Genomic DNA, 27,291 nt, shown 5'->3' on the forward strand with positions numbered 1-27,291 from the left:
TCCCTTAAAAGGGCAGTTAGCTCTTTTGCGGCCCAAACCCTAATCTAAAAAATAAAACCCACCCAATACACTCTTAAAAAACCTAACACTAACTCCCTGAAGATCGACTTACAGTTCTCAAGACCCGACATCCATCCTCAAGGAAGCGGCAGAATTCTTCATCCAACCAGGCTGAAGTCCTTAACGAAGCCGGGAGAAGTCTTCATCCAAGCTGGGCGAAGTGGTCCTCCAGACTGGCAGAAGTCTTCATCCAGACGGCATCTTCTATCTTCATCCATCCGACGCGGAGCGGCTCCATCTTCAAGACATCCGGCACGGAGCATCCTCTTCAAACGACGGCTTCTTACTGAATGATGGTTCCTTTAAGTGACATCATCCAAAATGGCATCCCTTAGATTCTGATTGGCTGATAGAATTCTATCAGCCAATCGGAATTAAGGTAGAAATTATCCTATTGGCTGATGCAATCAGCAAATAGGATTGAACTTCAATCCTATTGGCTGATGCACTCAGCCAGTAGGATTGAGCTGGCATTCTATTGGCTGATTGGAACAGCCAATATAATGCCAGCTCAATCCTATTGGCTGAGTGCATCAGCCAATAGTATTTTTTCTACCTTAATTCCAATTGGCTGATTTCTATCAGTATTCTATCAGCCAATCGGAATCTAAGGGATGTTTTGATAAGAAACAGAACAGAAAAGTAAAAGACTTAGGCCTAGATTTAGAGTTTGGCGGTAGCCGTGAAAACCAGCGTTAGAGGCTCCTAACGCTGGTTTTAGGCTACCGCCGGTATTTGGAGTCAGTCAGGAAAGGGTCTAACGCTCACTTTTCAGCCGCGACTTTTCCATACCGCAGATCCCCTTATGTCAATTGCGTATCCTATCTTTTCAATGGGATCTTTCTAACTCCGGTATTTAGAGTCGTGTCTGAAGTGAGCGTTAGAAATCTAACGACAAAACTCCAGCCGCAGAAAAAAGTCAGTAGTTAAGAGGTTTCTGGGCTAACGCCGGTTTATAAAGCTCTTAACTACTGTGCTCTAAAGTACACTAACACCCATAAACTACCTATGTACCCCTAAACCGAGGTCCCCCCACATCGCTGCCACTCGATTAAATTTTTTTAATCAGATTGAGCTCGCATTCTATTGGCTGATCGGAACAGCCAATAGAATGCGAGCTCAATCTGATTGGCTGATCGGATCAGCCAATCGGATTGAACTTGATTCTGATTGGCTGATTCCATCAGCCAATCAGAATTTTCCTACCTTAATTCCGATTGGCTGATAGAATCCTATCAGCCAATCGGAATTCGAGGGACGCCATCTTGGATGACGTCCCTTAAAGGAGCCTTCATTCGTCGGTAGTCCGTCGGGCCAGCAGGATGTTCCGCGTCGGAGGTCTGCAAGATGGATCCGGAAGAAAGAAGATTGAAGATGCCGTTGATAGAAGACTTCAGCCGGATCATGGACCTCTTCAGCTCCCGCTTGGATGATGACTTCAGCCGGATCATGAACATCTTCAGCCCCCTGCTTGGGCTTGGATCAGGACATCGGAGGAGCTCTTCTGGATCGATCGGTGAACCTGGTATGGTGAAGATAAGGTAGGAAGATCTTCAGGGGCTTAGTGTTAGGTTTATTTAAGGGGGGTTTGGGTTAGATTAGGGGTATGTGGGTGGTGGGTTGTAATGTTGGGGGGGTATTGTATGTGTTTTTTTTACAGGCAAAAGAGCTGAATTCTTTGGGGCATGCCCCGCAAAGGGCCCTGTTCAGGGCTGGTAAGGTAAAAGAGCTTTGAACTTTAGTAATTTAGAATAGGGTAGGGCATTTTTTTATTTTGGGGGTCTTTTTTATTTTATTAGGGGGCTTAGAGTAGGTGTAATTAGTTTAAAATTGTTGTAATATTTTTCTGATGTTTGTAAATATTTTTTTATTTTTTGTAACTTAGTTCTTTTTTATTTTTTGTACTTTAGTTAGTTTATTTCATTGTATTTATTTGTAGATATTGTATTTAATTAATTTATTGATAGTGTAGTGTTAGGTTTAATTGTAGGTAATTGTAGGTATTTTATTTAATTAATTTATTGATAGTGTAGTGTTAGGTTTAATTGTAACTTAGGTTAGGATTTATTTTACAGGTAATTTTGTAATTATTGTAACTATTTTAGCTATTGTACCTGGTTAAAATAAATACAAAGTTACCTGTAAAATAAATATAAATCCTAAAATAGCTATAATATAAATATAATTTATATTGTAGCTATATTAGGATTTATTTTACAGGTAAGTATTTAGCTTTAAATAGGAATAATTTATTTAATAAGAGTTAATTAATTTCGTTAGATTTAAATTATATTTAACTTAGGGGGGTGTTAGTGTTAGGGTTAGACTTAGCTTTAGGGGTTAATACATTTATTAGCGGCGAGCTCCAGTCGGCAGATTAGGGGTTAATGTTTGAAGTTAGGGAGGGCAGATTAGGGGTTAATACTATTTATTATAGGGTTAGTGAGGCGGATTAGGGGTTAGTAACTTTATTATAATAGCGGTGCGGTCCGCTCAGCAGATTAGGGGTTAATAAGTGTAGGCAGGTGGAGGCGACGTTGTGGGGGGCAGATTAGGGGTTAATAAATATAATATAGGGGTCGGCGGTGTTAGGGGCAGCAGATTAGGGGTACATAGGGATAATGTAAGTAGCGGCGGTTTACGGAGCGGCAGATTAGGGGTTAAAAATAATATGCAGGGGTCAGCGATAGCGGGGGCGGCAGAATAGGGGTTAATAAGTGTAAGGTTAGGGGTGTTTAGACTCGGGGTACATGTTAGGGTGTTAGGTGCAGACGTAGGAAGTGTTTCCCCATAGACAACAATGGGGCTGCGTTAGGAGCTGAACGCGGCTTTTTTGCAGGTGCTAGGTTTTTTTTTCAGCTCAAACAGCCCCATTGTTTTCTATGGGGGAATCGTGCACGAGCACGTTTTTGAGGCTGGCCGCGTCCGTAAGCAACTCTGGTATCGAGAGTTGCAGTGGCGTTAAATATGCCTGTACGCTCCCTTTTTGGAGCCTAACGCAGCCATTCTGTGAACTCTCAATACCAGAGTTATTTAAAAGGTGCGGCCAGAAAAAAGCCAGCGTTAGCTATGCGGGTCGTTACCGACAAAACTCTAAATCTAGCCGTTAGAATTTTTAGGTATTAGAAAGATGGAACCCAATTGGAGAGGGGGAGACACTCAGAATATTTTGGGACGTATGGAGATGAGATGGATCCATATTATGGATAGTTTCATACCCAGTGGTCTAAACAAGAATTTTGAGGTCCATCATTTCTTATAAATGATAACAGCAACATTATTAAAATTAAAATATTTCTGGATTTATTGGTCTGGTAATTCTGGATATGTCTAGTGTTGGATATATGTTCTCCTTTTATGTTCAAACATTTTTTTGTTAGGTCTCGCTGTTTGTAAATACAAATGTATCATTTGAACTATCTAAATCCATATATGATATGTAATGTTGATACTATGTTTATTTTGTAAATGAAATGCTAGTTTGTCAATTATTCATCCTTAACAATTGTATCCATGTCTTAGCGGTACATCACTTGCCCTTTTCCATCATGGCAGATCTAGCATTGTATATTTCCGGTTTGATCACAAGGTGTTATATAAAGGACAATACGGACATGCACACTTTATTCCTTGACAAAGCAGCAAAGCGAAACGTACGTCAGAACTCTTAGTAACTTTTATCTCATCACTACGTCTAAATGTGCTTAGTGATGCCAGGGGCAGAGTAATACGTTGCCAATACAAGTTTGTGGCTGGTTGGCGGTCAAGTTTCTGCTTCCCATCCGCATCCATCTGGCTGTATGGTTTACTCCAAACTGTGATAATCGCTGTATTGTCATTCAGATCAATTTGAACAATGGTGTTCACTCTGCATTAGTGACAGTTTTTAATAATTTTAAATAAATATTCTTTCTCTTGTAAGATGTATTGAGTCCACGGATTCATCCTTACTTGTGGGATATTCTCCTCCCCTACGGGAAGTGGCAGAGAGAGCACCCACAGTAGAGCTGCCTATATAGCTCCCCCCTTAGATACACCCCCCCAGTCATTCTCTCTGCCTGCTTAACTGCTAGGAAGGGCAAAGAGGAGTGTGGTGACAAAAATGTTAGGTTTTTATTTTCTCAAGCAAAAGTTTGTTATTTTTAAATGGTATGTGTGTGTACTATTTACTCTCTGGCAGAAAAGGGATGGAGATTTCTGCAAGGAGGATGATGATCTTAGCATTTTGGTAACTAAGATCCACTGCTGTTGTCACAAGGGCTGAAGAGTACAGGAAAACTTCAGTTGGGGGAACAGTTTGCAGGCTAAACTGCATTAAGGTATGTTCAGTCTATTTTTTTCTAGACAGACTGTGTTATTTCTAGAAAAGGCTGGCAATATCCCCATGAGGGAAGGGTAAGCTGTATTCAGACACTTGGATAGGAATTTCAGCTTCCATGAAGGGCTCATTAGTTACTGGTAACACTGTTTGGCAAAAATGTTTTTGTTTATTCAGTAAATGATGCAATTATAACGTTTTTTTGAAGGGACTAAAGGGGTCATTGTGGCTTGTTTTTGAGTTTTCTAACCCACATGGTTAATTTAGAGACACTCTGGTGTTTTTCTGATAGGCCTCAAAACATTGAGTGAGGTGGGAGGGGCCTATTTTCGCGCCTCAGTTGTGCAGTTTCTTTTCCTCTGAGACTTCTAACTGCTTCTCCAGAGGTTCCTACTGTATTTGAGGGCTGTAAAAGAAGTTTTTTCCCCCACAAATTGTTCTGAAGGGCAGTTAGGAGCCACAGCAGAGCTGTGGCAAGGTGCTGAAAGTCTTTTTTACCGGTTTTGATGTTTTTTCAATCCGGTTTTGCCATTAAGGGGTTAATTGTTTATTTGCATAGCTGAGCAAAGTTACTAAGGCTATATGATACTAATGTAAAAATTTCGTTATGTTTACTGCTTTTTTGCAGAATTTGTGCAGCTTTTTTTCTCTTAAAGGCACAGTACCGTTTTATTTCTAAGTGTTATTTACTTTGATTACAGTGTTTTCCAAGCTTGCGTGTTACATTACTAGCCTGTTTAACATGTCTGACACCAAAGAAAATCCTTGTTCTTTTACCCCCTCTTAGAATGTGTCCCAATTGTACTGATATGTCTATAAACTATAAAGAACATATATTAGCACTTAAAAATAGAGCAATAGATGATTCTCAGTCAGAAGTAAATGAGGGTTCGCCATCTAGCTCTCCCCAAGTGTCACAACCAGTAACGCCCACGCAAGTGACGCCAAGTACCTCTAGTGCGTCAAATTCATTTATTTTACAAGACATGGCCACAGTTATGAATAAACCCTCACAGAGGTTTTATCCTAACTGCCTGGTTTACAAGGAAAGCGGGACAGCTCGGGGAAAAATGCTGAGCAGTTTGACGCTTTAGTAGCCGTATCTGATATGCTCTCACAATGCTCTGAGACAGATTCTGATATGACGGCCTTTAAATTTAAGCTTGAACACCTCCGCTTATTTCTCAGGGAGGTATTAGCGGCTCTAGATGTTTGTGACCCTATAGTGGTCCCAGAGAAATTGTGTAAGATGGATAAATACTTAGAGGTTCCTGTTTACACTGATGTTTTTTTCCAGTCCCTAAGAGGATTGTGAATATAATTGCTATGGAGTGGGATAGACCAGGTATTCCGTTCATTCCCCCTCCTGTTTTTAAGAAAATGTTTCCCATATCTGACACCATGCGAGACTCGTGGCAGACAGTTCCTAAGGTGGAGGGAGCTATTTCTACTCTGTCTAAGCGTACAACTATACCTATTGAAGTCAGTTGTGCTTTCAAAGATCCTATGGATAAAAAATTAGAGGGTCTCCTGAAAAAAAATTTTGTTCATCAAGGTTTTCTTCTTCAACCGATTGTGTGCATTGTTCCTGCAACTACTGCAGCTGCTTTCTGGTTTGAGGCTCTAGAAGAGGCTCTTCAGATGGAGACTCCATTAGAAGAAATTTTGGACAGAATTAAGGCCCTTAAATTGGCTAATTCTTTTATTACAGATGCCGCTTTTCAACTGGCTAAATTAGCGGCAAATAATTCAGGTTTTGCCATTTTAGCACGAAGGGCGTTATGGCTTAAATCCTGGTCTGCTGATGTGTCATCTAAAACTAAACTTTTGAACATCCCTTTCAAAGGAAAGGCACTATTTGGGCCTGAACTGAAAGAGATTATTTCAGACATCACTGGAGGGAAAGGTCATGCCCTCCCTCAGGATAGATCAAATAAGATGAGGACCAAACAAAATAATTTTCATTCCTTTTGGAATTTCAAGAGTGGTCCCGCTTCAGCTTCCTCTGCTGCAAAGCAAGAGGGGAATTTTGCCCAATCCAAGTAAGTCTGGAGACCTAACCAGGCTTGGAACAAGGGTAATCAGGCCAAGAAGCCTGCAGCTGCCTCTAAGACAGCATGAAGGGGTAGCCCCCGATCCAGGACCGGATCTAGTAGGGGGCAGACTCTCTCTCTTCGCTCAGGCTTGGGCAAGAGATGTTCACGATCCCTGGGTTTTACAAATTGTGTCCCAGGGATATTTTCTGGAATTCAAAGGCTCTCTTCCAAGGGGGACTTTTCACATTTCTCGATTGTCTGTAATCAGACAAAGAGAGAGACGTTCTTACGCTGTGTAGAAGACCTACATACCATGGGGGTGATCCACCGTGGACTTAAAGGATGCGTATCTACACATCCCTATTCACAGAATTTTCACAAGGGTGCTAGGGTCCCTTCTGGCGGTTCTACGACCACGGGGCATAGCAGTGGTACCTTATCTAGACGACATCTTAATTCAGGCATCAACTTTCCAGCTATCCAAGTCTCACACAGACATTGTGTTGGCTTTTCTGAGATCTCACGGGTGGACGGTAAACATAAAAAAGAGTTCTCTCTTCCCTCTTATAAGAGTTTCCTTCCTAGGGACTCTGATAGACTTGGTAGAAATTAAAATATTTCTGACGGAGGTCAGAAAATCAAAGCTCTTAACCACTTGCCGAGCTCTTCATTCCATTCCTCGGCCATCAGTGGCTCAGTATATGGAGGCAATCGGACTCATGGTAGCGGAAATGGACATAGTTCCTTTTGCCCGCCTACACATTAGACCACTAAAACTATGCATGCTCAAACAGTGGAATGGGGATTATGCAGATTTGTCTCCTCAACTGCATCTGGACCAGTAGACCAGAGATTCTCTTCTCTGGTGGTTGTCTCAGGACCACCTGTCTCAGGGAATGTGTTTCCGCAGGCCAGAGTGACTCATTGTAACGACAGATGCCAGCCTGCTAGGCTGGGATGCAGTCTGGAACTCCCTCAAAGCACAGGGCTTATGGTCTTGGGAGGAATCTCTTCTCCCGATAAATATTCTAGAACTGAGATCGATATTCAATGCGCTTCAGGCGTGGCCTCAGCTTGCTGCGGCCAAATTCATCAGGTTTCAGTCAGACAACATCACGACTGTAGCTTATATCAATCATCAAGGAGGGACAAGGAGTTCTCTAGCGATGATGGAGGTAACCAAAATAATCCGATGGGCAGAGGATCACTCTTGCCATCTCTCAGCAATCCACATCCCAGGAGTAGAGAACTGGGAGGCGGATTTCCTAAGTCGTTAGACTTTTCATCTGGGGGAGTGGGAGCTCCATCCGGAGGTATTTGCCCAGCTGATTCAGCTATGGGGCACACCAGAATTGGATCTGATGGCGTCCCGTCAGAATTCCAAACTTCCTCGTTACGGGTCCAGGTCCCGGGATCCCCAGGCGGTACTGATAGATGCTCTAGCAGTGCTTTGGTCCTTCAATCTGGCCTATGTATTTCCTCTCCTTCTATGTCTGGTTGCCAGAATAAAGCAGGAGAGAGCTTCGGTGATTCTGATAGCACCTGCGTGGCCACGCAGGACTTGGTATGCAGACCTAGTGGACATGTCCTCGGTTCTACCATGGACTCTGCTAATGAGGCAGGACCTTCTAATCCAAGGTCTGTTCACGCATCCAAATCTAATTTCTCTGCGTCTGACTGCTTGGAGATTGAACGCCTGATTCTATCAAAGCGTGGTTTCTCTGAGTCGGTCATTGATACCCTGATTCAGGCTAGAAAGCCTGTCACCAGGAAGATCTATCATAAGATTTGGCGCAAATATCTTTATTGGTGTGAATCCAAAGGTTACTCGTGGAGTAAGATTAGGATTCCTAGAATATTGTCTTTTCTCCAAGAAGGTTTGGAGAAGGGATTATCAGCTAGTTCCTTATAAGAACAAATATCTGCTTTGTCTATTCTTCTACACAAACGTCTGGCAGATGTCCCAGACGTTCGAGCATTTAGTCAGGCTTTGGTCAGAATCAAGCCTGTATTTAAACCTGTTGCTCCTCCATGGAGCCTAAATTTAGTTCTTAAAGTTCTTCAAGTGGTTCCGTTTGAACCTATTTATTCCATGGATATTAAGCTTCTATCTTGGTTTTGTTTTTAGTAGCTATCTCTTTGGCTAGAAGAGTTTCTGAGCTATATGCTTTACAGTGTGATTCCCCTTATCTTATTTTCCATGCAGATAAGGTGGTTTTGCGTTCCAAACCTGGGTTTCTTCCTAAGGTTGTTTCTTATAAGAATATCAGTCAAGAGATTGTTGTTCCTTCACTGTGTCCTAATCCTTCTTCAAAGAAGGAACGTCTGTTGCACAATCTTGATGTGGTTTGTGCTTTAAAGTTCTACTTACAAGCAACTAAAGATTTCCATCAAACATCTTCATGGTTTGTTGTTTATTCTGGTAAGTGGAGAGGTCAGAAGGCTACGGCTACCTCTCTTTCCTTATGGCTGAAAAGCATCATCCGTTTGGCTTATGAGACTGCTGGCCAACAGCCTCCTGAAAGAATTACTGCTCATTCTACTAGAGCTGTGGCTTCCACATGGCTTTTAAAAATGAGGTTTCTGTTGAACAGATTTGTAATGCGGCGACTTGGTCTTCGCTTCATACTTTTTCCAAATTTTACAAATTTGATACTTTTGCTTCTTCGGAGGCTATTTTTGGGAGAAAGCTTCTACAAGCAGTGGTGCCTTCCGTTTAAGGTCCCTGTCTTGTCCCTCCCTTCATCCGTGTCCTAAAGCTTTGGTATTGGTATCCCACAAGTAAGGATGAATCAGTGGACTCAATACATCTTACAAGAGAAAACATATTTTATGCTTACCTGATAAATTTATTTCTCTTGTGATGTATCGAGTCCACAGCCCGCCCTGTTTATTAAGACAGGCAAATATATTTTTATTTTTAAACTTTCAGTCACCACTGCACCCTATAGTTTCTCCTTTTTCTTCCTAGCCTTCGGTCGAATGACTGGGGGGTGGAGCTAAGGGGGGAGCTATATAGGCAGCTCTGCTGTGGGTGCTCTCTCTGCCACTTCCTGTAGGGGAGGAGAATATCCCACAAGTAAGGATGAATCCGTGGACTTGATACATCACAAGAGAAATACATTTATCAGGTAAGCATAAATTATGTTTTTTATACAACTATCGTGTGAGATACTGTTTGCCTACCAGTATAAAGTAGGTGTGCACATTCCATTGAGCTTGTATTAGCTCCACCAAATGTGAGTAATCATTTGTCTGTTTACCACTAGTGTTTCAAGTTGTATTTTCTCTCTTCTCATCCCATTTGAGGATTATTTTGAAGACATTGGTACCAGGAGATCCCTCTAGGAACGGCCATATACTTCCATTTATTGAATGAACATTTTTTAGTTCACATTATATTACTTTTTCACATTTATGTCACTTTGTTTTGTATTGTGATTTTTATGTACATTTATCACACATAAATACATATGTATATATATATATAGACATGTATATATATATATATATATATATATATATATATATAATTGGATTGCATTGGAGCCCTTTGCACTTAAGAGACATAATACTCATGCTTAATCACTTGAATGTGATGCAACATAACCCTAAAATACTGACATAAAAATATCACCTGAACATCTCTATGTAAAAAAGAAAGATATTTTACCTCAAAATTTCTTCAGCTCACCAGAGTAAGTGCCCTGTGACCAGTTATACTTCAGCTGCTGTAAAGCTTCAGGTTGAAAAAATTAAAAACAATAGTCAAACTTACTTAAACTGAGTAGGAAAATAACATGACTGTGCCTGCATATGACAGATGCACACTCCCTAGCGTGTCCTACTGCTTAAAATCTCTTTACAGTGGGTGTGAATTTGTTGCATGACTTTGAAGTGATTCAACATTTGTGTGTCATGTCCCTTTAAGTAGATGAGTATATGTTAAAGTATATTTATGCAATATTCATTGTTAATAAAGTGTTATACTGTGTATTTATAGTAAATATTTCACATTCCAATGTCGAGTATACCTGTATGTCCGAAGTATTTGTAAATAGACATTCCTATATATAGCTATATATATCTATAGCTATATAAAATAATGAATATATTTAGGTGTAGCTATATATATTGTACACAAATACTGTCAGATATATATAGAAATGTGTATTTATGAATAAATAGAACATATTCTGCTATGTGCAGAACACTAGAATGTGAAATATATGTATTCATATTTTCATGTTGGGTTAGCACACATGAGAATATGCTTTCAGGTGAGCTTTTTTGCTCCTGTGACTTCTCAAGAGTGATAACCTTTTATTTTCAACTCGTAATACCACTGCAACCCAATGCATGAAATTAGCACTCTAGCGAAAGCGAAAAATAACACTCCACTCGTAATCTGGCCCATAATGTGTACACTTTTAAAACGTATGTTTGTCTTATTCATCACTCCACCAAAGTTATGTAAACTTGTTATTCAGCAAATAAATCTTAATGCACCCACACTTTTACCTTCAACAGAGATAATCATTATTTAGAGATAAATACATGAATAAATAAATAAATAAGGATAAGCTTAGAGCACACCAAAGAGCCACAGGAGATATCACAATGTTGAGCAATGGTCCATTCTTGTAGAGGCACAACGATAGTAAGTGTCCATACAGCCTGATGAAATCGTGCTGTGACACGGAGAAATGCGTTGCTACTATTTTAATCTTTTAAATAAATAATTTTTATCACGTTACTCTCGCTGCTGCTTGTTCCTGTTGCTCTTGCTGGCCCCCACCTACTATCGTTGTGCCTCTACAAGAATGGATCATTGCTCAACATTGTGATATCTCCTGTGGCATAAAAGAACATCTTTGGACTCCCTCCTGGTTGGGACGAGGATACTATTTACTCTCAGTGTGCCTCAGTGTCTGCCGGATGACCCATTGGTTCCGGCCTGCAAATATTGCACTTCTGTGCTCTTCATCACGTGAGTAAGATTTCAGCCGTACCTGTACTTGTACCATTGGTCACCTGTTTGATTTGCACCATATGGCGCCCTCTATTCTCTCTTTCTAGACTTTTTATCTTGAACGTTTTTTTCTCCCTTGGACATTTTTTTTTAATGTTTTAAAATGTTCAGCTTTATCCTGTAAACCTACTTTCCTGATTTTTCATCAGAATAAGGCAGTCCTTTGAATTCACTATTCTTTTATTAAAAATGTAGTATCTAGAGATACTTTCTACCAAGAAATTGTGGTTCTATCTTTATGTCCAGCATCTAAGAACTCCAAGGAGTACCTTCATCAAAACGTTGTATTGCACTAAAATTGTATGTGGAAACCACACAAATGTTTTGACTTTCTTCTTTTTTGTTTGTCCATTTTTCAGGACCTAGCAAGGGACATAAAGCTACAGCTGTTACCTTGGCTTAAATTTGCAAGGCATAATTGGTTGCAGGGAAAACTTGCCATGAATGCATACCGTTTATTCCACTAGGGCAGTAGCTACTTCAAGTGAAGCTTTTATAGACCAAATTTGCAAGAAAGCTACTAGGGCCTCTCTTAACATTTTTAATGTGTATGCCTATTCTGAGGCAGCTTTTGGTAGGTACGTACTACAGGTGCACTGCCTGATAAGTAAGATCCCTGCCTTAACTGAATTGTCCTCATATGAACATGGTGGTTTCCTGGATTTCACTATTTGGGTATAATTTCCCACATGTGATGATCTTCTGGACTCTTACAACCTTATAAAAGAAAAAAAAATGTATGCTTACCTGATTCATTCATTTCTATAATGATGTTTTGAGGCCATGAGTCCCATCCACCCTTCTTTGTATACAATTGACAACGGAACTTGTTTTGCACTCAAATTACCCTTTTATTTTCATACTTTCTAGGTTCCTTCCATCCACTTGGCTTTATGTAAGAATGAGGGATTCTGGGAGAGTGGGGGAGTTCAAAGCTCTTGTATGTAGGGGGTGTTTTCCTCCTCCTAGTGGACATGGAGGGTAATCACACTTGTGATGATCTCACTATCATGAAAAAAAATAATTTATCAGTAAAGCATATATTCCCCCCCCCCCCATAAAACACAAGAAAGTTTGTAAATTCATCTGCCATTGAAGCACTATTGTAAGAGCAAGATGAAAACCTGAACAGGAGTGCTACACACACCCAGATAGGAAGATGGAGAATTGCCCTAAATTATTATTTCAAATACCACCCCCCCCACCCGGAAACCCAGAATGCACAACAGAACAACTTAAAACTAACACTAGATAGCTTGATTGATAAATAGATAGAGACATATTAGAGCAGTCATTCAAATTATTCACATGCCAAACTAACAAGAGTATTGCAGTAATCAGTAATTTGATGTATTCTATAGTTTAAAGTCTTTAATTGTATGCAGGAATGGCCAATCACAGGAGGATCCTGGAACCTTGGTACACAAAGCTATCCTGAGATTATCGTAACAGGGTAAGAATGTACACATGCATGATAAATATATTGTTTTCAGTGTGTTCCATCTTCTCTTGCAATTTAATTTTCAGATATAGGTCTATTCCTTAAATTATTTCAAATCCTTTTGTTGAACCTAGTTTTATTTGTAACATAATTAATTTTTTGAATGTACAGAAATGATAATAGGCATTATATAGGGGTGAGAGAATGAGAGTGGAATGTCTGTTTTTGAGGGTATTACCATATGCTCTATTTTAAATAATAAATACAAATAAAAGCTTTTGGGTACCTTCTCCTACCAATGACTGCTTTAAGGTCCTAATATGTCTTTAAGACTTTAAGAACTTGTAAACTATGTAAGAATAATTTAGTCCTCATTCCATTTCATATAAAGGGCATTGTGAAAATACTGTATGTGTTCTTAGCTGATGTTTGTGCTTTGTTTTCTAAGATAAACCAATCCATTTGAAATCAGTAGGAAAACCCAGTTAAATTACATATGCAGTATTTAAGAAAAAGCACAAAAAACATCTGTGTTAGAGATTCTATAGGGCCAAAACCTCGCCACTATGGAGATAAATTGAATACAAACTTTGGAATTATTTTTAGACCTTGTACAGTGAGATAAACAATTATCATGGTTAAAAATGTCTTTCTAAAATTCTTTGAGGGACTGTTCCTTATTGACGAGACTTAGATCATCTCGCCTGAGCGGAGAGCTTTAGATCATCAGGCCTATTGTGAGATATGTATCTCTTGACCTTCATTGTGTTTTAACTAGACCTTTTTGGACTAAGTTATAACCAGCAAGTGGAAAACCACAGTGGTGTCAACAAAATTGATTCATTGTTTTATAATATATAAGCCTATGTCAATGAGTTTCATTTTAGCTGTGTAGGTTAAAGTGAATGTAAAGTGTAATAAATAAGTGCCCACTATCTAAAAATACTCTTAAAAACAGCAGCTCCAGCTGTAGTCAGCATATAGATGACAAATCCGACTTCCTCCAATCGTTGAGTGCCTCACGAGCTGGACTCCAAAGGGGGAAAGCAACAATTGGAGGAAGCCAGATTCATCATCGATCTGGTAACTAGAGCATGAAGCTGCGGGCGGAGGATCGCCGGTCGATCTGCTTCTAATTGCAGCTGCGTACCATATTTCTAAAATTCCTGGCAGCGAAGGGGATAATCATTTAGCTGTTATGGGTAAGGGATTTCTGTCAAGGTACCAGGAACCAAACTAAGATATGAAATGCTAAATATTAAAAAAAATAACAGAAAAAAATTATAAGGAGTCCAAAAGCCAAATGACAATCCAGGAATCAAAGCCAAAGCGAGTCGGACAAGCCGGGTCAGGAACCAAAGCAAGTAGTCAGACAAGTCGGGGTCAGGAACATGAAGATCAGCAAAGTCAGCTACAAGCCAGGGATCAGAAGCCAGAAGGGATGTCAAAAAAGCCACGTTATACACAGAGTCACAAACTCACATAGAAGTTAGAGATGACGCAAGGGGAAAGGCAGACTTAACTGAGGCACGTAAATAGTAAGTGATGACATCATCATTTTGGAACTGCAACCTGTCTCTCACTGATGATCTTCTCCAGTTTGACCATAAGAGGGAGCATAGGTGTAGTGAGCAGCATTACATACTCTGCTTTAATAAAGGAGAAAACACAGGGGAGAGAAATGGCAGCCATAACAAAAAGCTGCAAACTACAAGTGAAGTTAGGGTTAAACTCTGACCATTTCCCTCCTATCTGAAACCTACCTGATCCCTCCCAAACAGCTCTTTTCCCTCCCCCCCCCCCCACTGATCACCACCATCTTAAGTACTGGCAGCCAGTCTCCTACCTCCCTTATCCCCGAAACAGCTCTATTTTCCTCCCCCTCTCACTGTTCCCCTCCATATATGTTACTGGCATCCAGGTTGCCAGTAAACAAATTACTGCATTTTTTAATTATTATTATTTTATGTTTTCTTCTGTAGAGTAGGAATCCATTGTTACTCCTCCCTGCCAAACCATTTTGCAGCAGTGTAGGGACCTGCCCCTTCCTTTCTTGCAATCAGCTGCCCACCTGCCTTACACCTACCACCACCTCAAGATCGTTACAGACAGTGACTTTGTGTAACGATCGGAAATATTGCTTCAAATGGTAAGGGAGCACAATCAGTGCTTCCTTACCATATAAAGACAGGTAAAAAATGATAACAGAGAGCTGCACTGCGTTACCAAACAACGTGTGTCCTGAAGTATGGTAGAAACAGATTCACACACTAAAGCATCCAACAAGGGGAGAGAGAGTGAAGAGTTTCAGCGGAGTGCAGCTGATCAACAAACGATGGGTTTCTTGTCCACCGGAGGAAAGCCAACAGAACTGCAACAAAAAGAAGACAGCGCACCTCCGACTCAAGGTATTACTTTATTACATGCCAAGTGACACACACTAGTAACATAACTTACTAGAAATCAGATAAAAAAGGGCCTCAATAAAACCGCAATAAATGGTATTCCACAGCTGCAATGTCCGTGACTGTCTGAATCGACTCCCAGCGTTGACCCAGTACAAACAATTCCCGGCCGGTATCAGGGGGGTGTGGCTGGTACGCTAAGTTAAATTAGAAATTGCTTAAAATCGCATGCTCTATCTAAGCCATGAAAAAAAAATGGTTTTCATATCCCTTTAATATTCCAAAGAGGAGGACATTGTTTTAAACACAACCCCTTGATTTCAGGAAACTTAGAAATTTTCCTGTATTTTAAAACAGAAAAAGTTTGAATAAGACTGTATAAAGAGCTTGCAGATAAGTCTTTATCTGAAGCGTAACAGGCTTTCTGGCCTGAAAAAGAGTATTCACTACAGCATCAAAGAAACCTCTTTGATTTAAAAAAGGTATTCAATCTCAAAGCCTTCAATATGAGAAACTCAAGATCTAGATGATAAAAGGAACCTTGAGACAACGTGGCCTATTTATGATGCTGCAAGCTGACATGATCTGATATAGCGGATCATGTCCGCTGCACATCGATAAATGCAGACAGCATACGCTCTCAGCATTTATCATTGCACCAACAGTTCTTGTGAACTGCTGGTGCAATACGGCCCCCTGCAGATTTGCAGCCAGGGGTGTTAATCAACCTGATCGTATTCGATCGGGTTGATTTCTGTCAATTTCTGTCCGCCGCCTCAGAGCAGGCGGACAGGTTATGGAGCAGCATTCTTTAGCTTTATGGAGCTTGATAAATATGCCCCAATAGGTCATTCCAAAGTTAAAGACCATGGAGAAAACTAGATATCTGAATCAGATTTGCAAAACAAGTTCTGCAGGGCCTGTCTGGAGCGATCAGAATACTCTAATCAATACGAGCAATGACTCTTGGGAACAGAAGTCATCAAGTATATCTCTGGGAGACCCCATTGTTCCACACTCTAGTTGGAAAACACTTGATGGAGAGATCATTCCTGTGGAATGGAATGTTTGCTGAGGAAACTGTTTTTAAGTTTTCCCTCCTGGGTTAAAAACTTGGATACATTTCTCTGTTCCAAAGAGGCCAGCTCTGAAGTGACCTGAAATCCAATATAAATTGGTAAACTCACCTCTTGAGGAAACTAAACTTCCTGTGTTTTTCTTGAGCCACAGACAGAACCCCAGTCCAAGTGATTGGCATCTGTAGATCTGCAGACAATATTTTCCAAGATAGGTGAATAAAGGACGCAGCCATAAAAATAAATTAGTAACCTATCCACCAAGACAGGATATTGCCTTACTGAAAAATAGGATTATATTGTATGAGATAGATGTGACATTTTTGCACCATTGTTATAGCATGCAAGTTAAAAAGGCTCTTGCAAAAAGGTAGATCGTCTGATGCTAAAAAACAGACCTAATACATAATACTAATTAAGCTACAGATGGGTTGGAAATTGACATTAGTTTTGAGCAAGCTGACTGTAACTTTGATCTCTAATGATTCGTTAGAGCAGAGTTTAGCAACTCTGAGCATCATGGGACATGTAGTTCTAAAACATCTGGGGTGCCAAGGTTGTTGAACCTTGCATTAGAGAACACTGGGTTGAGTCTATAAAGACTCCAAGAGAAGCGACTCGTGATTAATGAGAAAAAGAACTCTGGTATTAATTCTCCAACTATGGACTCGCTTAAATTGAGTCGTTAAAAATGGAGCTGTAAGCTACCAAAGTGGCCGACAGCTAAAAGTATTTTACGGCTTCATTTTAGTACCAGGTTTTCATTGAAATATTTTGTGCATTGTGTGCAGTCGCTCTTTTCATGTAGGTATAAGTTAACGTGTGTTTACGCTTCCATCCGACGTAGAATTTCTTAAAAATAAATTTGTTGCTATGGTAGTAACCCAACCTTACACTATAAAATGTTCGTTTAACATCTATGCTCCTTACCTGTGATCTCCTCTAAAGAGAAACAAAAAACAAAGATACACTTATATGAAATACATATTTCTTTCATGTAATTAGCAAGAGTCCATGAGCTAGTGACGTATGGGATATACATTCCTACCAGGAGGGGCAAAGTTTCCCAAACCTCAAAATGCCTATAAATACACCCCTCACCACACCCACAATTCAGTTTTACAAACTTTGCCTCCCGTGGAGGTGGTGAAGTAAGTTTGTGCTAGATTCTTTGTTGATATGCGCTTCGCAGCAGGCTGGAGCCCGGTTTTCCTCTCAGAGTGCAGTGAATGTCAGAGGGATGTGAAGAGAGTATTGCCTATTTGAATACAATGGTCTTCCTCTAGGGGATCTATTTCATAGGTTCTCTGTTATCGGTCGTAGAGATTTCTTCTCCTACCTCCCTTTTCAGATCGACAATATACTCTAATATACCATTACCTCTACTGATTCTCGTTTCAGTACTGGTTTGGCTATCTACTATATGTAGATGAGTGTCTTGGGGTAAGTAAGTCTTATTTTATTATGACACTCTAAAGCTATGGTTGGGCACTTTATTTATAAAGTTCTAAATATATGTGTTTAAACTTATATTTGCCATGATTCAGGGTAATCAGTATTCCTTATTTTCAGACAGTCAGTTTCATTATTTGGGATAATGCATATGAATGATTATTTTTTCTTACCTTAAAACATTTTTCAATTGACTTTTTTCCCTGTGGGCTGTTAGGCTCTCGGGGGCTGAAAATGCTTCAATTTATTGGGTCATTTTTGGCGCGGACTTTTTTGGCGCAAAAATGTTGTCATTTCCGGCGCATCAATTGACGCCGGAAGTTTGTTCGTGGTTGCGTCTTTTTTTGACGTATTTGTATTCAGACTTTTTTTTCGCCAAAAATGTGGGCGTCGTTTTTGTCGGCGTCACCGGATGTAGCGTCATATTTGGCGCCAAAAAATATAGGCGTTGTACTTAGCACCAATAATGTGGGCGTCATTTTTGGCGCCAAAAAATGTGGGCGTCATTCTTGTCTCCATTTTTTTTCCACATTATTTCAGTCTAATTTTGCATTGCTTCTGGTTGCTAGAGGCTTGTTCATTGGCATTTTTTCCCATTCCTGAAACTGTCATTTAAGGAATTTGATAATTTTGCTTTATATGTTGTTTTTTCTATTACATATTGCAAGATGTCTCAACTTGACCCTGGATCAGAATCTACTTCTGGAAAGACGCTTCCTGATGCTGGTTCTACCAAAGTTAAGTGTATTTGTTGTAAACTTTCGGTAACTGTTCCTCCGGCTGTAGTTTGTGATGAATGTCATGATAAACTTTCTAATGCAGATTGTATTTCTATTAGTAATAATCCATTACCTGTTGTTGTTCCTTCAACATCTAATGCTCAGGATGTTCCTGTTAATGTAAAAGAATTTGTTTCTAAATCTATTAGGAAGGATCTGTCTGTTATTCCTCCTTCCAGTAAACGTAAAAGGTCTTTTAAAACTTCTCATATTTCAGATGAATTTTTAAGTGACCGCCATCATTCTGACTTGTCTGTTTCTGATGAGGATCTATCTGGTTCAGAAGACTCTGTCTCAGATATTGACACTGATATATCTTCATATTTGTTTAAAATGGAATTTATTCGTTCTTTATTGGAAGTATTAATCGCATTAGATATGGAGGAGTCTAGTCCTCTTGATACTAAATATACTAAGCATTTAAATTCGGTTTTCAAACCTCATATAGTTATTCCAGAAGTTTTTCCTGTCCCTGATGCTATTTCTGAAGTAATTTCTAGGGAATGGAATAATCTGGGTACTTCATTTACTCCTTCTCAAAGGTTTAAGAAATTGTACCCTGTGCCATCTGATAGATTAGAGTTTTGGGACAAAATCCCTAAAGTTGATGGGGCTATCTTGCTAAACGTACTACTATTCCTACGGCGGATAGTACTTCCTTTAAGGATCCTTTAGATAGGAAGCTTGAATCCTTTCTAAGGAGAGCTTAATACTTATAGCATTGTTAAACTTCTTCAACATGCTAATAACTTTATTTGTGATGCCATTTTTGATATCATTAGAATTGATGTCAGGTATATGTCTTTAGCTATTTTAGCTAGAAGAGCTTTATGGCTTAAAACTTGGAATGCAGATATGACTTCTAAGTCAACTTTGCTTTCTCTTTCTTTCCAAGGTAATAAATTATTTGGTTCTCAGTTGGATTCTATTATTTCAACTGTTACTGGGGGGAAAGGAACCTTTTTGCCTCAGGACAAAAAATCTAAAGGTAAATACAGGGCTGCTAATCATTTTTGTTCCTTTCGTCAGAATAAGGAACAGAAGCATGGCCCTTCCCCTAAAGGAATGGTTTCCGTTTGGAAACCTTCTCCAGTCTGGAATAAATCCAAGCTTTTTAGAAAGTCAAAGCCAGTTCCCAAGTCCACATGAAGGTGCGGCCCTCATTCCAGCACAGCTGGTAGGGGGCAGGTTACGATTTTTCAAAGATATTTGGATCAATTCGATTCACAGTCTTTGGATTCAGAACATTGTTCCACAAGGGTACAGAATAGGTTTCAAAGTAAGGCCGCCTGCGAGAAGATTTTTTCTCTCTCGCATTCCAATAAACACAGTGAAGGCTCATGCATTTCTGAAATGTGTTTCAGATCTAGAGTTGGCTGGGGTAATTGTGCCAGTTCCAGTTCTGGAACGGGGTCTGGGGTTTTACTCAAATCTATTCATTGTACCAAAGAAGGAGAATTCCTTCAGACCAGTTCTGGATCTAAAAATATTGAATCGTTATGTAAGGATACCAACATTCAAAATGGTGACTATAAGGACTATTCTGCCTTTTGTTCAGCAAGGGCATTATATGTCCACAATAGATTTACAGGATGCATACCTTCATATACCAATTCATCCAGATCATTATCAGTTTCTGAGATTCTCTTTTCTAGACAAGCATTACCAGTTTGTTGCCCTTCCATTTGGCCTAGCAACAGCTCCAAGGATCTTTTCAAAGGTTCTCAGTGCCCTTCTCTCTGTAATCAGAGTACAGGGTATTGCGGTATTTCCTTATTTGGACGATATCTTGGTACTTGCTCAGTCTTCACATTCTGCAGAATCTCATACGAATCAACTTGTGTCGTTTCTTCAAAGACATGGTTGGAGGATCAATTTACCAAAGAGTTCTTTGATTCCTCAGACAAAGGTAACCTTTTTGGGTTTTCAAATAGATTCAGTGTCCATGACCTTGTCTCTAACAGAAAAGAGATGTCTGAAATTGGTTTCAGGCTGTCGAAACCTTCAGTCTCAATCGTTCCCTTCGGTAGCTTTGTGCATGGAAATTCTAGGTCTCATGACTGCTGCATCGGACGCGATCCCCTTTGCTCGTTTTCACATGAGACCTCTTCAGCTTTGTATGCTGAACCAGTGGTGCAGGGATTATACAAAGATATCACAATTAATATCCTTAAATCCCAATGTACGACACTCTCTAACGTGGTGGATAGATCACCATCGTTTAGTTCAAGGGGCTTCTTTTGTTCATCCAACCTGGACTGTGATCTCAACAGATGCGAGTCTGTCAGGTTGAGGAGCTGTATGGGGATCTCTGACAGTGCAGGGGGTTTGGGAATCTCAGGAGGCGAGATTACCAATCAACATTTTGAAACTCCGTGCGATTTTCAGAGCTCTTCAGCTCTGGCCTCTTCTGAAGAGAGAATCGTTTATTTGTTTTCAGACAGACAATGTCACAACCGTGGCGTATGTCAATCATCAAGGTGGGACTCACAGTCTTCTGGCTATGAAAGAAGTATCTCGGATACTTGTATGGGCGGAATCCAGCTCCTGTCTAATCTCTGTGGTTCACATCCCAGGTGTAGACAATTGGGAAGCGGATTATCTCAGTCGCCAGACGTTACATCCGGGTGAATAGTCTCTTCACCCAGAGGTTTTTCTTCAGATTGTTCAAATCTGGGAACTTCCAGAAATAGATCTGATGGCCTCTCATCTAAACAAGAAGCTTCCCAGGTATCTGTCCAGATCCAGGGATCCTCAGGCGGAAGCAGTGGACGCGTTGTCGCTTCCTTGGAATTATCATCCTGCCTATATCTTTCCGCCTCTAGTTCTTCTTCCAAAAGTGATTTCCAAAATTCTAATGGAACGTTCGTTTGTACTGCTGGTGGCTCCAGCATGGCCTCACAGGTTTTGGTATGCGGATCTCATTCGGATGGCCAGTTGCCAACCTTGGACACTTCCGTTAAGACCAGACCTTCTATCTCAAGGCCCTTTTTTTCCATCAGGATCTCAAATCATTAAATTTGAAGGTATGGAAATTGAACGCTTGATTCTTAGTCATAGAGGTTTCTCTGTCTCAGTAATTAATACTATGTTACAGGCTCGTAAATCTGTGTCTAGGAAGATTTATTATCGAGTCTGGAAGACTTACATTTCTTGGTGTTCTTCTCATAAATTCTCCTGGCATTCTTTTAGAATTCCTAGAATTTTACAGTTTCTTCAGGATGGTTTGGATAAAGGTTTGTCTGCAAGTTCCTTGAGAGGACAAATCTCTGCTCTTTCTGTTCTTTTTCACAGAAAGATTGCTAATCTTCCTGATATTCATTGTTTTGTACAGGCTTTGGTTCGTATCAAACCTGTCATTAAGTCAATCTCTCCTCCTTGGAGTCTTAATTTGTTCTGAGGGCTTTACAAGCTCCTCCGTTTGAACCTATGCATTCTCTGGATATTAAATTACTTTCTTGGAAAGTTTTGTTCCTTTTGGCCATCTCTTCTGCTAGAAGAGTTTCTGAGTTATCTGCTCTTTCTTGTGAATCTCCTTTTCTGATTTTTCATCAGGATAAGGCGGTGTTGCGGACTTCATTTCAATTTTTACCTAAAGTTGTGAATTCTAACAACATTAGTAGAGAAATTGTTGTCCCTTCATTGTGTCCGAATCCTAAGAATTCTCTGGAGAAATCTTTACATTCTTTGGATGTAGTAAGAGCTTTAAAATATTATGTTGAAGCTACTAAAGATTTTAGAAAGACTTCTAGTCTCTTTGTTATCTTTTCTGGTTCCAGGAAAGGTCAGAAAGCTTCTGCCATTTCTTTGGCGTCTTGGTTAAAGTCTTTGATTCATCATGCTTATGTGGAGTCGGGTAAATCTCCGCCTCAAAGGATTACGGCTCATTCTTCTAGGTCAGTTTCTACTTCCTGGGCTTTTAGGAATGAAGCTTCTGTTGATCAGATTTGCAAAGCAGCAACTTGGTCTTCTTTGCATACTTTTACTAAATTCTACCATTTTGATGTTTTCTCTTCTTCTGAAGCAGTTTTTGGTAGAAAAGTACTTCAGGCAGCTGTTTCAGTTTGATTCTTCTGCTTATAATTTCATTTTTTTTCATTATTAAGATTAAAACTTTTGTTTTGGGTTGTGGATTATTTTTCAGCGGAATTGGCTGTCTTTATTTTATCCCTCCCTCTCTAGTGACTCTTGCGTGGAAGTTCCACATCTTGGGTATCTACTATCCCATACGTCACTAGCTCATGGACTCTTGCTAATTACATGAAAGAAAACATAATTTATGTAAGAACTTACCTGATAAATTCATTTCTTTCATATTAGCAAGAGTCCATGAGGCCCACCCCTTTTTTTGTGGTGGTTATGATTTTTTTTGTATAAAGCACAATTATTCCAATTCCTTATTTTGATGCTTTAGCTCCTTTCTTATCACCCCACTTCTTGGCTATTCGTTAAACTGAATTGTGGGTGTGGTGAGGGGTGTATTTATAGGCATTTTGAGGTTTGGGAAACTAGCTCATGGACTCTTGCTAATATGAAAGAAATGAATTTATCAGGTAAGTTCTTACATAAATTATGTTTTTTTAACTATAAGCAAATGCTATTTTTAATTATAATTATATTTCCCACTTTATAAATATATGTGATATGTATAGCTGCCCTAGGCTTAGGTCTAGTTTGAATTTTATAGATATATGCTTGCATATATTTTTATATTTAAATACATTCTGATATTTCTATAAGAACATAAGCGCAACTATTCCTATACATGGGACAACAATAAATGTTATATATCACAATTTATTTCTACATTGAAACACTTGCATTTTTTGCAAGTTTTAAAATTTCAATGGAAATACAGTAGGTCTCAAAAAGCAAAATGTTCCTCTTTTACATCTAGTTGAGCTGAGTGTAATTTTTCTCGGTGTATCGGCAGTGTAGTAGCGGTTGCACTTTGATTGGAAACCTGATATAAGTTATTGCTTAACGGCTTCTAATAATTTTCTATGGGACGCAGATATATTTTCGGGAGCTTGACCCTGGCTGCCGATATTGAGGTATAACGTGCCATCAGAAGCAGTCGATAAACTAAATTGCTTCCAACAGCATATTTATCTGTTTGCGACCTCGCCAAACCTATTTACGGCTCAATGGAAATGACCCCTATTTCTGCAAAGAAACAACATTAGACTGTTGATGTGGAAGACAGCTGAAGGAAATACATACGATCTTATTGCAGACAAAAGAGTTCCTGGAACTATTGGAAAAATTCTTGTAGCTGTAGATAGACCAAACGGAAAGACCACAAACTGTACCTTTTTTCTGGTTGGTAAATATTAGAAACTAATGAAAAGTCACTTCTTCAATATGAAGAGTAAATAAGAGGTGCTATACAGTTCACCAAGTGTCCAATGTAGATGAAAATCTAGATGTTCAAACCCAATACACAATGTTCACAAATCAGCGAGGCAGCTCTTTCTTCAAAACGGCAGATACTACACCAAAGTCCCGAGAAGGGGATACATAATGTACTAAAAAATATAGATAAAGCACAGGATCATCCTTATAAAGGACTCTTTATGTGCACATGTGACATGTTTCTCAGCAGTATTGTAATAGTCTTTATATGTAGCAATTTGAACAAGCATTTAATTTTGTTTTATAAATAAGAACCAACAATTTCCTCAAAAGTAGGTTTGTAACATAAAAGAAGCTTGATGAATTCGTTGTCAGTGCTTCATATAATGTATTACTATTTGCCCAATAAGTGTCAGTTTATTAACTTCATAAACTGTATTACTTTCAGGGCATTTGATAATGCAAACAGTTCAAATTAAGCAGTAACGTAAAATATAGTATTCCTTAATTAGGCAGGTAAAGTTCATCAAAATAAGTAAGGATAACGATTAATAGTAAAATAATTGGGTCTGACCTGAGAACACAGGAATTGTTACTTGTCCGTTTGTTATGAACAGCAGCGTGGTACTCAGAGGGAGAGCGGTTGCGGCTGCAGCTGATGACGTCACCGCTACTTGCTGTGCTGTGTATGAAGCTGCTTGAATCCTGTTACCTTGTAAATGCTTCAGGGTTTGATGTCGAGTTAGTTTGATTTCCTTATAGTATGAAATATCTTCCAGTGTTGAATTGAGTAGAAGAGCTGCTAGATGTAGGAATGAAAAATAAGAGATGTTATCAGTAACTCTTCAAATAAGAATTTATGAGGCTGTTGGAGAGTGAGGAAAACTCTCAGTGTAACGCTTGTGCTGTGAATCCTTTCTCAATTAACCAGCAATGAATGCTGGGGGGAAGTGCTTGATATAGGAGGCTCTTAAAGGGACAGATCATTAGCAAGCAGTAACCCTGACAGAGCCCCCCACAAAAAGAACCACAGCGAGGTTCAAGGCCTAGGACGATCAGGGTTACGTCTATGGAAGAGGGAAATCAGACGTGGAGCAGATATGTTCGAGGCAGGCTCCCAGGAATCATCCTCATGGCCAAAACCTTTCCAATGAACCAAATAGAAAAGATTCCCACGACGTAGTCTAGAATCCAGAATGCTGTGAACCTCATACTGGCAATCAAGATTAGCAGAAGGTATTGGGTCTTCTGATGTAATATTTGTTATGGGTAGGTTGCAAGGTTTGATAAGAGACACATGGAAAGTTGGATGTATCTTAAAAGTTGATGGTAGTTGGAGTGTAACTGTTGTTGGACCATTTACCCTGACGATAGGGTAAGGACCCAAAAAGAGTTTACCTAGTTTCCTACAAGGATAAGGTATCTTGAGGTTCTTAGTGGAGAGCCATACTTGTTGTCCTACGGAATATTGAGGACTAGGTCTGTGGCGAAGATCGTAGTACCTGCGTTGTGATGCCTGTGCCTGAAGAATATGTTCACGAATTGAAGAAAAGTTAGCAGAAATGTCATTAACCAGATCATTCACCTGAGGACATGGGGTGTCAATCTTCGGAAGTAGTGTGAAATTTGGATGTAAACCATAATTTATAAAAAATGGTGATGTGCCAGTTGTAGAACTCTTATTATTATTATAGGCAAATTCTGCTAGGGGCAAGTAGGTGGCCCAAGAATCTTGTTGGTGAGAGCAGAAACAACGTAGGTATTGCTCTAGCCACTGGTTCACCCTCTCCGTCTGCCCATTCGTCTGAGGATGGTAAGCAGTGGTGAGTTTTTGTTCTATATGCAGAGCAGCACACAAATTTCTCCAGAACTTAGATGTGAATTGGGTTCCACGGTCACTAAGGATGGTTTTAGGTATTCCATGCAGTCTTACAATGTTTTGAATGAACAATTCACTGGTGAACTTGGAAGTGGGTAGGGAGGTAACCGGTATGAAATGTGCCATCTTTGAGAATAGATCGGTGACAACCATTATAGTGGTATATTTGTTAGAGAGAGGTAAGTCCACGATAAAGTCTAGGGATACCGCCTCCCAGGGTACTTGAGGTACAGGTAAAGGCTGTAAAAGACCCACAGGGAGTTGTTTAGAAGGTTTGGAGGTTGCGCATATAACACATTTAGAAATATATTCTTTGAGATCGAGGTTAAGAGTAGGCCACCAAAAAGATCTCTTAAGTAAATCCAAAGTTTTATCCCTTCCCATGTGTCCAGCAAGGGGAGACTCATGAACTGTTTTCAAGATTGAAGATCTAAGATTTGGAGGTATGTATAGCTTCCCGTCCTTATAGAGTAAGCCATCAGAATTGTAAGTAAGATCTGTATGAGGTACTGATGGATCAATAGCAGTAGCATCTTTTATCACTGTAGTTAGACTTGTTATAACTCCAATGATAGAGTCCTTAGGAACAATAGTAGTAGGAATGCATGGTATTATAGGTTTAGGACCTTGTCTAGAGAGGGCGTCAGCCTTACCATTTTTTGTACCAGGCCTGTAGGTAATGATGTAATGGAAACGAGAGAAGTAAAGACTCCAGCGTAATTGTCTGGAGGATAGAGTTCGATTAGACTGAAGATATTGCAGATTTTTGTGGTCAGTATATATGACAGTTGGTTGTGTTGCACCCTCAAGCAAGTGCCTCCAGTGATCGAAGGAACACTTTATTGCAAGTAATTCTTTCTCGCCAACTGGATAATTTAACTCTGCTGGTTGCATCAATCTAGAGAAGAATGCGACCGGATGTAAGGGTTCTTTGAATGATTTCCTTTGAGAGAGGATTGCCCCTATTGCGAACTCAGAAGCGTCAACTTCCAGGATAAATTGCTTTTCTAAATCCGGGTATTGGAGAATGGGTGCTGTAGTGAATTTATTTTTTAAAAGGTCAAATACCTGTTGAGTATGGCTTGTCCACCTGAAAGGATGATTCAATTTGGTGAGTTCAGTAAGAGGTTTGGTAATAGCAGCAAATCCAGGAATGAATTTCCTATAATAATTTGAGAAGCCAAGGAAACGTTGAACATCTTTCTTACATTGAGGAGTCGGCCAATTATGAATGGCCTGAACCTTGTCATCTTGCATCTTGATTCCTTCAGGAGAGATGTTATACCCCAGAAAAGAGATATTATTTGATTCAAATATACATTTTTCTAGTTTAGCGTATAGGTTATTTTTTCGTAACCTAGTGAGAACCTCTCTAACATGCATTCTATGTTGATCTAAATTTTGTGAGTAAACTAGAATATCGTCCAAATAGACAACAACATATACATCCAAAATATC

At 39.6% G+C, this 27,291-nt stretch overlaps 1 protein-coding gene across 1 annotated transcript in view; it reads left to right on the forward strand.

Annotated features, from left to right (window-relative positions):
• Positions 1 to 27,291, forward strand: part of STXBP5L (syntaxin binding protein 5L) — a 1,275,950-nt gene that overhangs the window by 807,220 nt on the left and 441,439 nt on the right. Inside the window, exon 13 of the mRNA XM_053705139.1 lies at positions 12,832 to 12,899. Coding sequence (XP_053561114.1) covers positions 12,832 to 12,899 — 68 coding nt within the window. The remainder of the gene's footprint in view (positions 1 to 12,831; positions 12,900 to 27,291) is intronic.

The sequence above is a fragment of the Bombina bombina genome, chromosome 3, assembly GCF_027579735.1.
Source record: "Bombina bombina isolate aBomBom1 chromosome 3, aBomBom1.pri, whole genome shotgun sequence".
NCBI classification, from domain to species: Eukaryota; Metazoa; Chordata; class Amphibia; order Anura; family Bombinatoridae; genus Bombina; species Bombina bombina.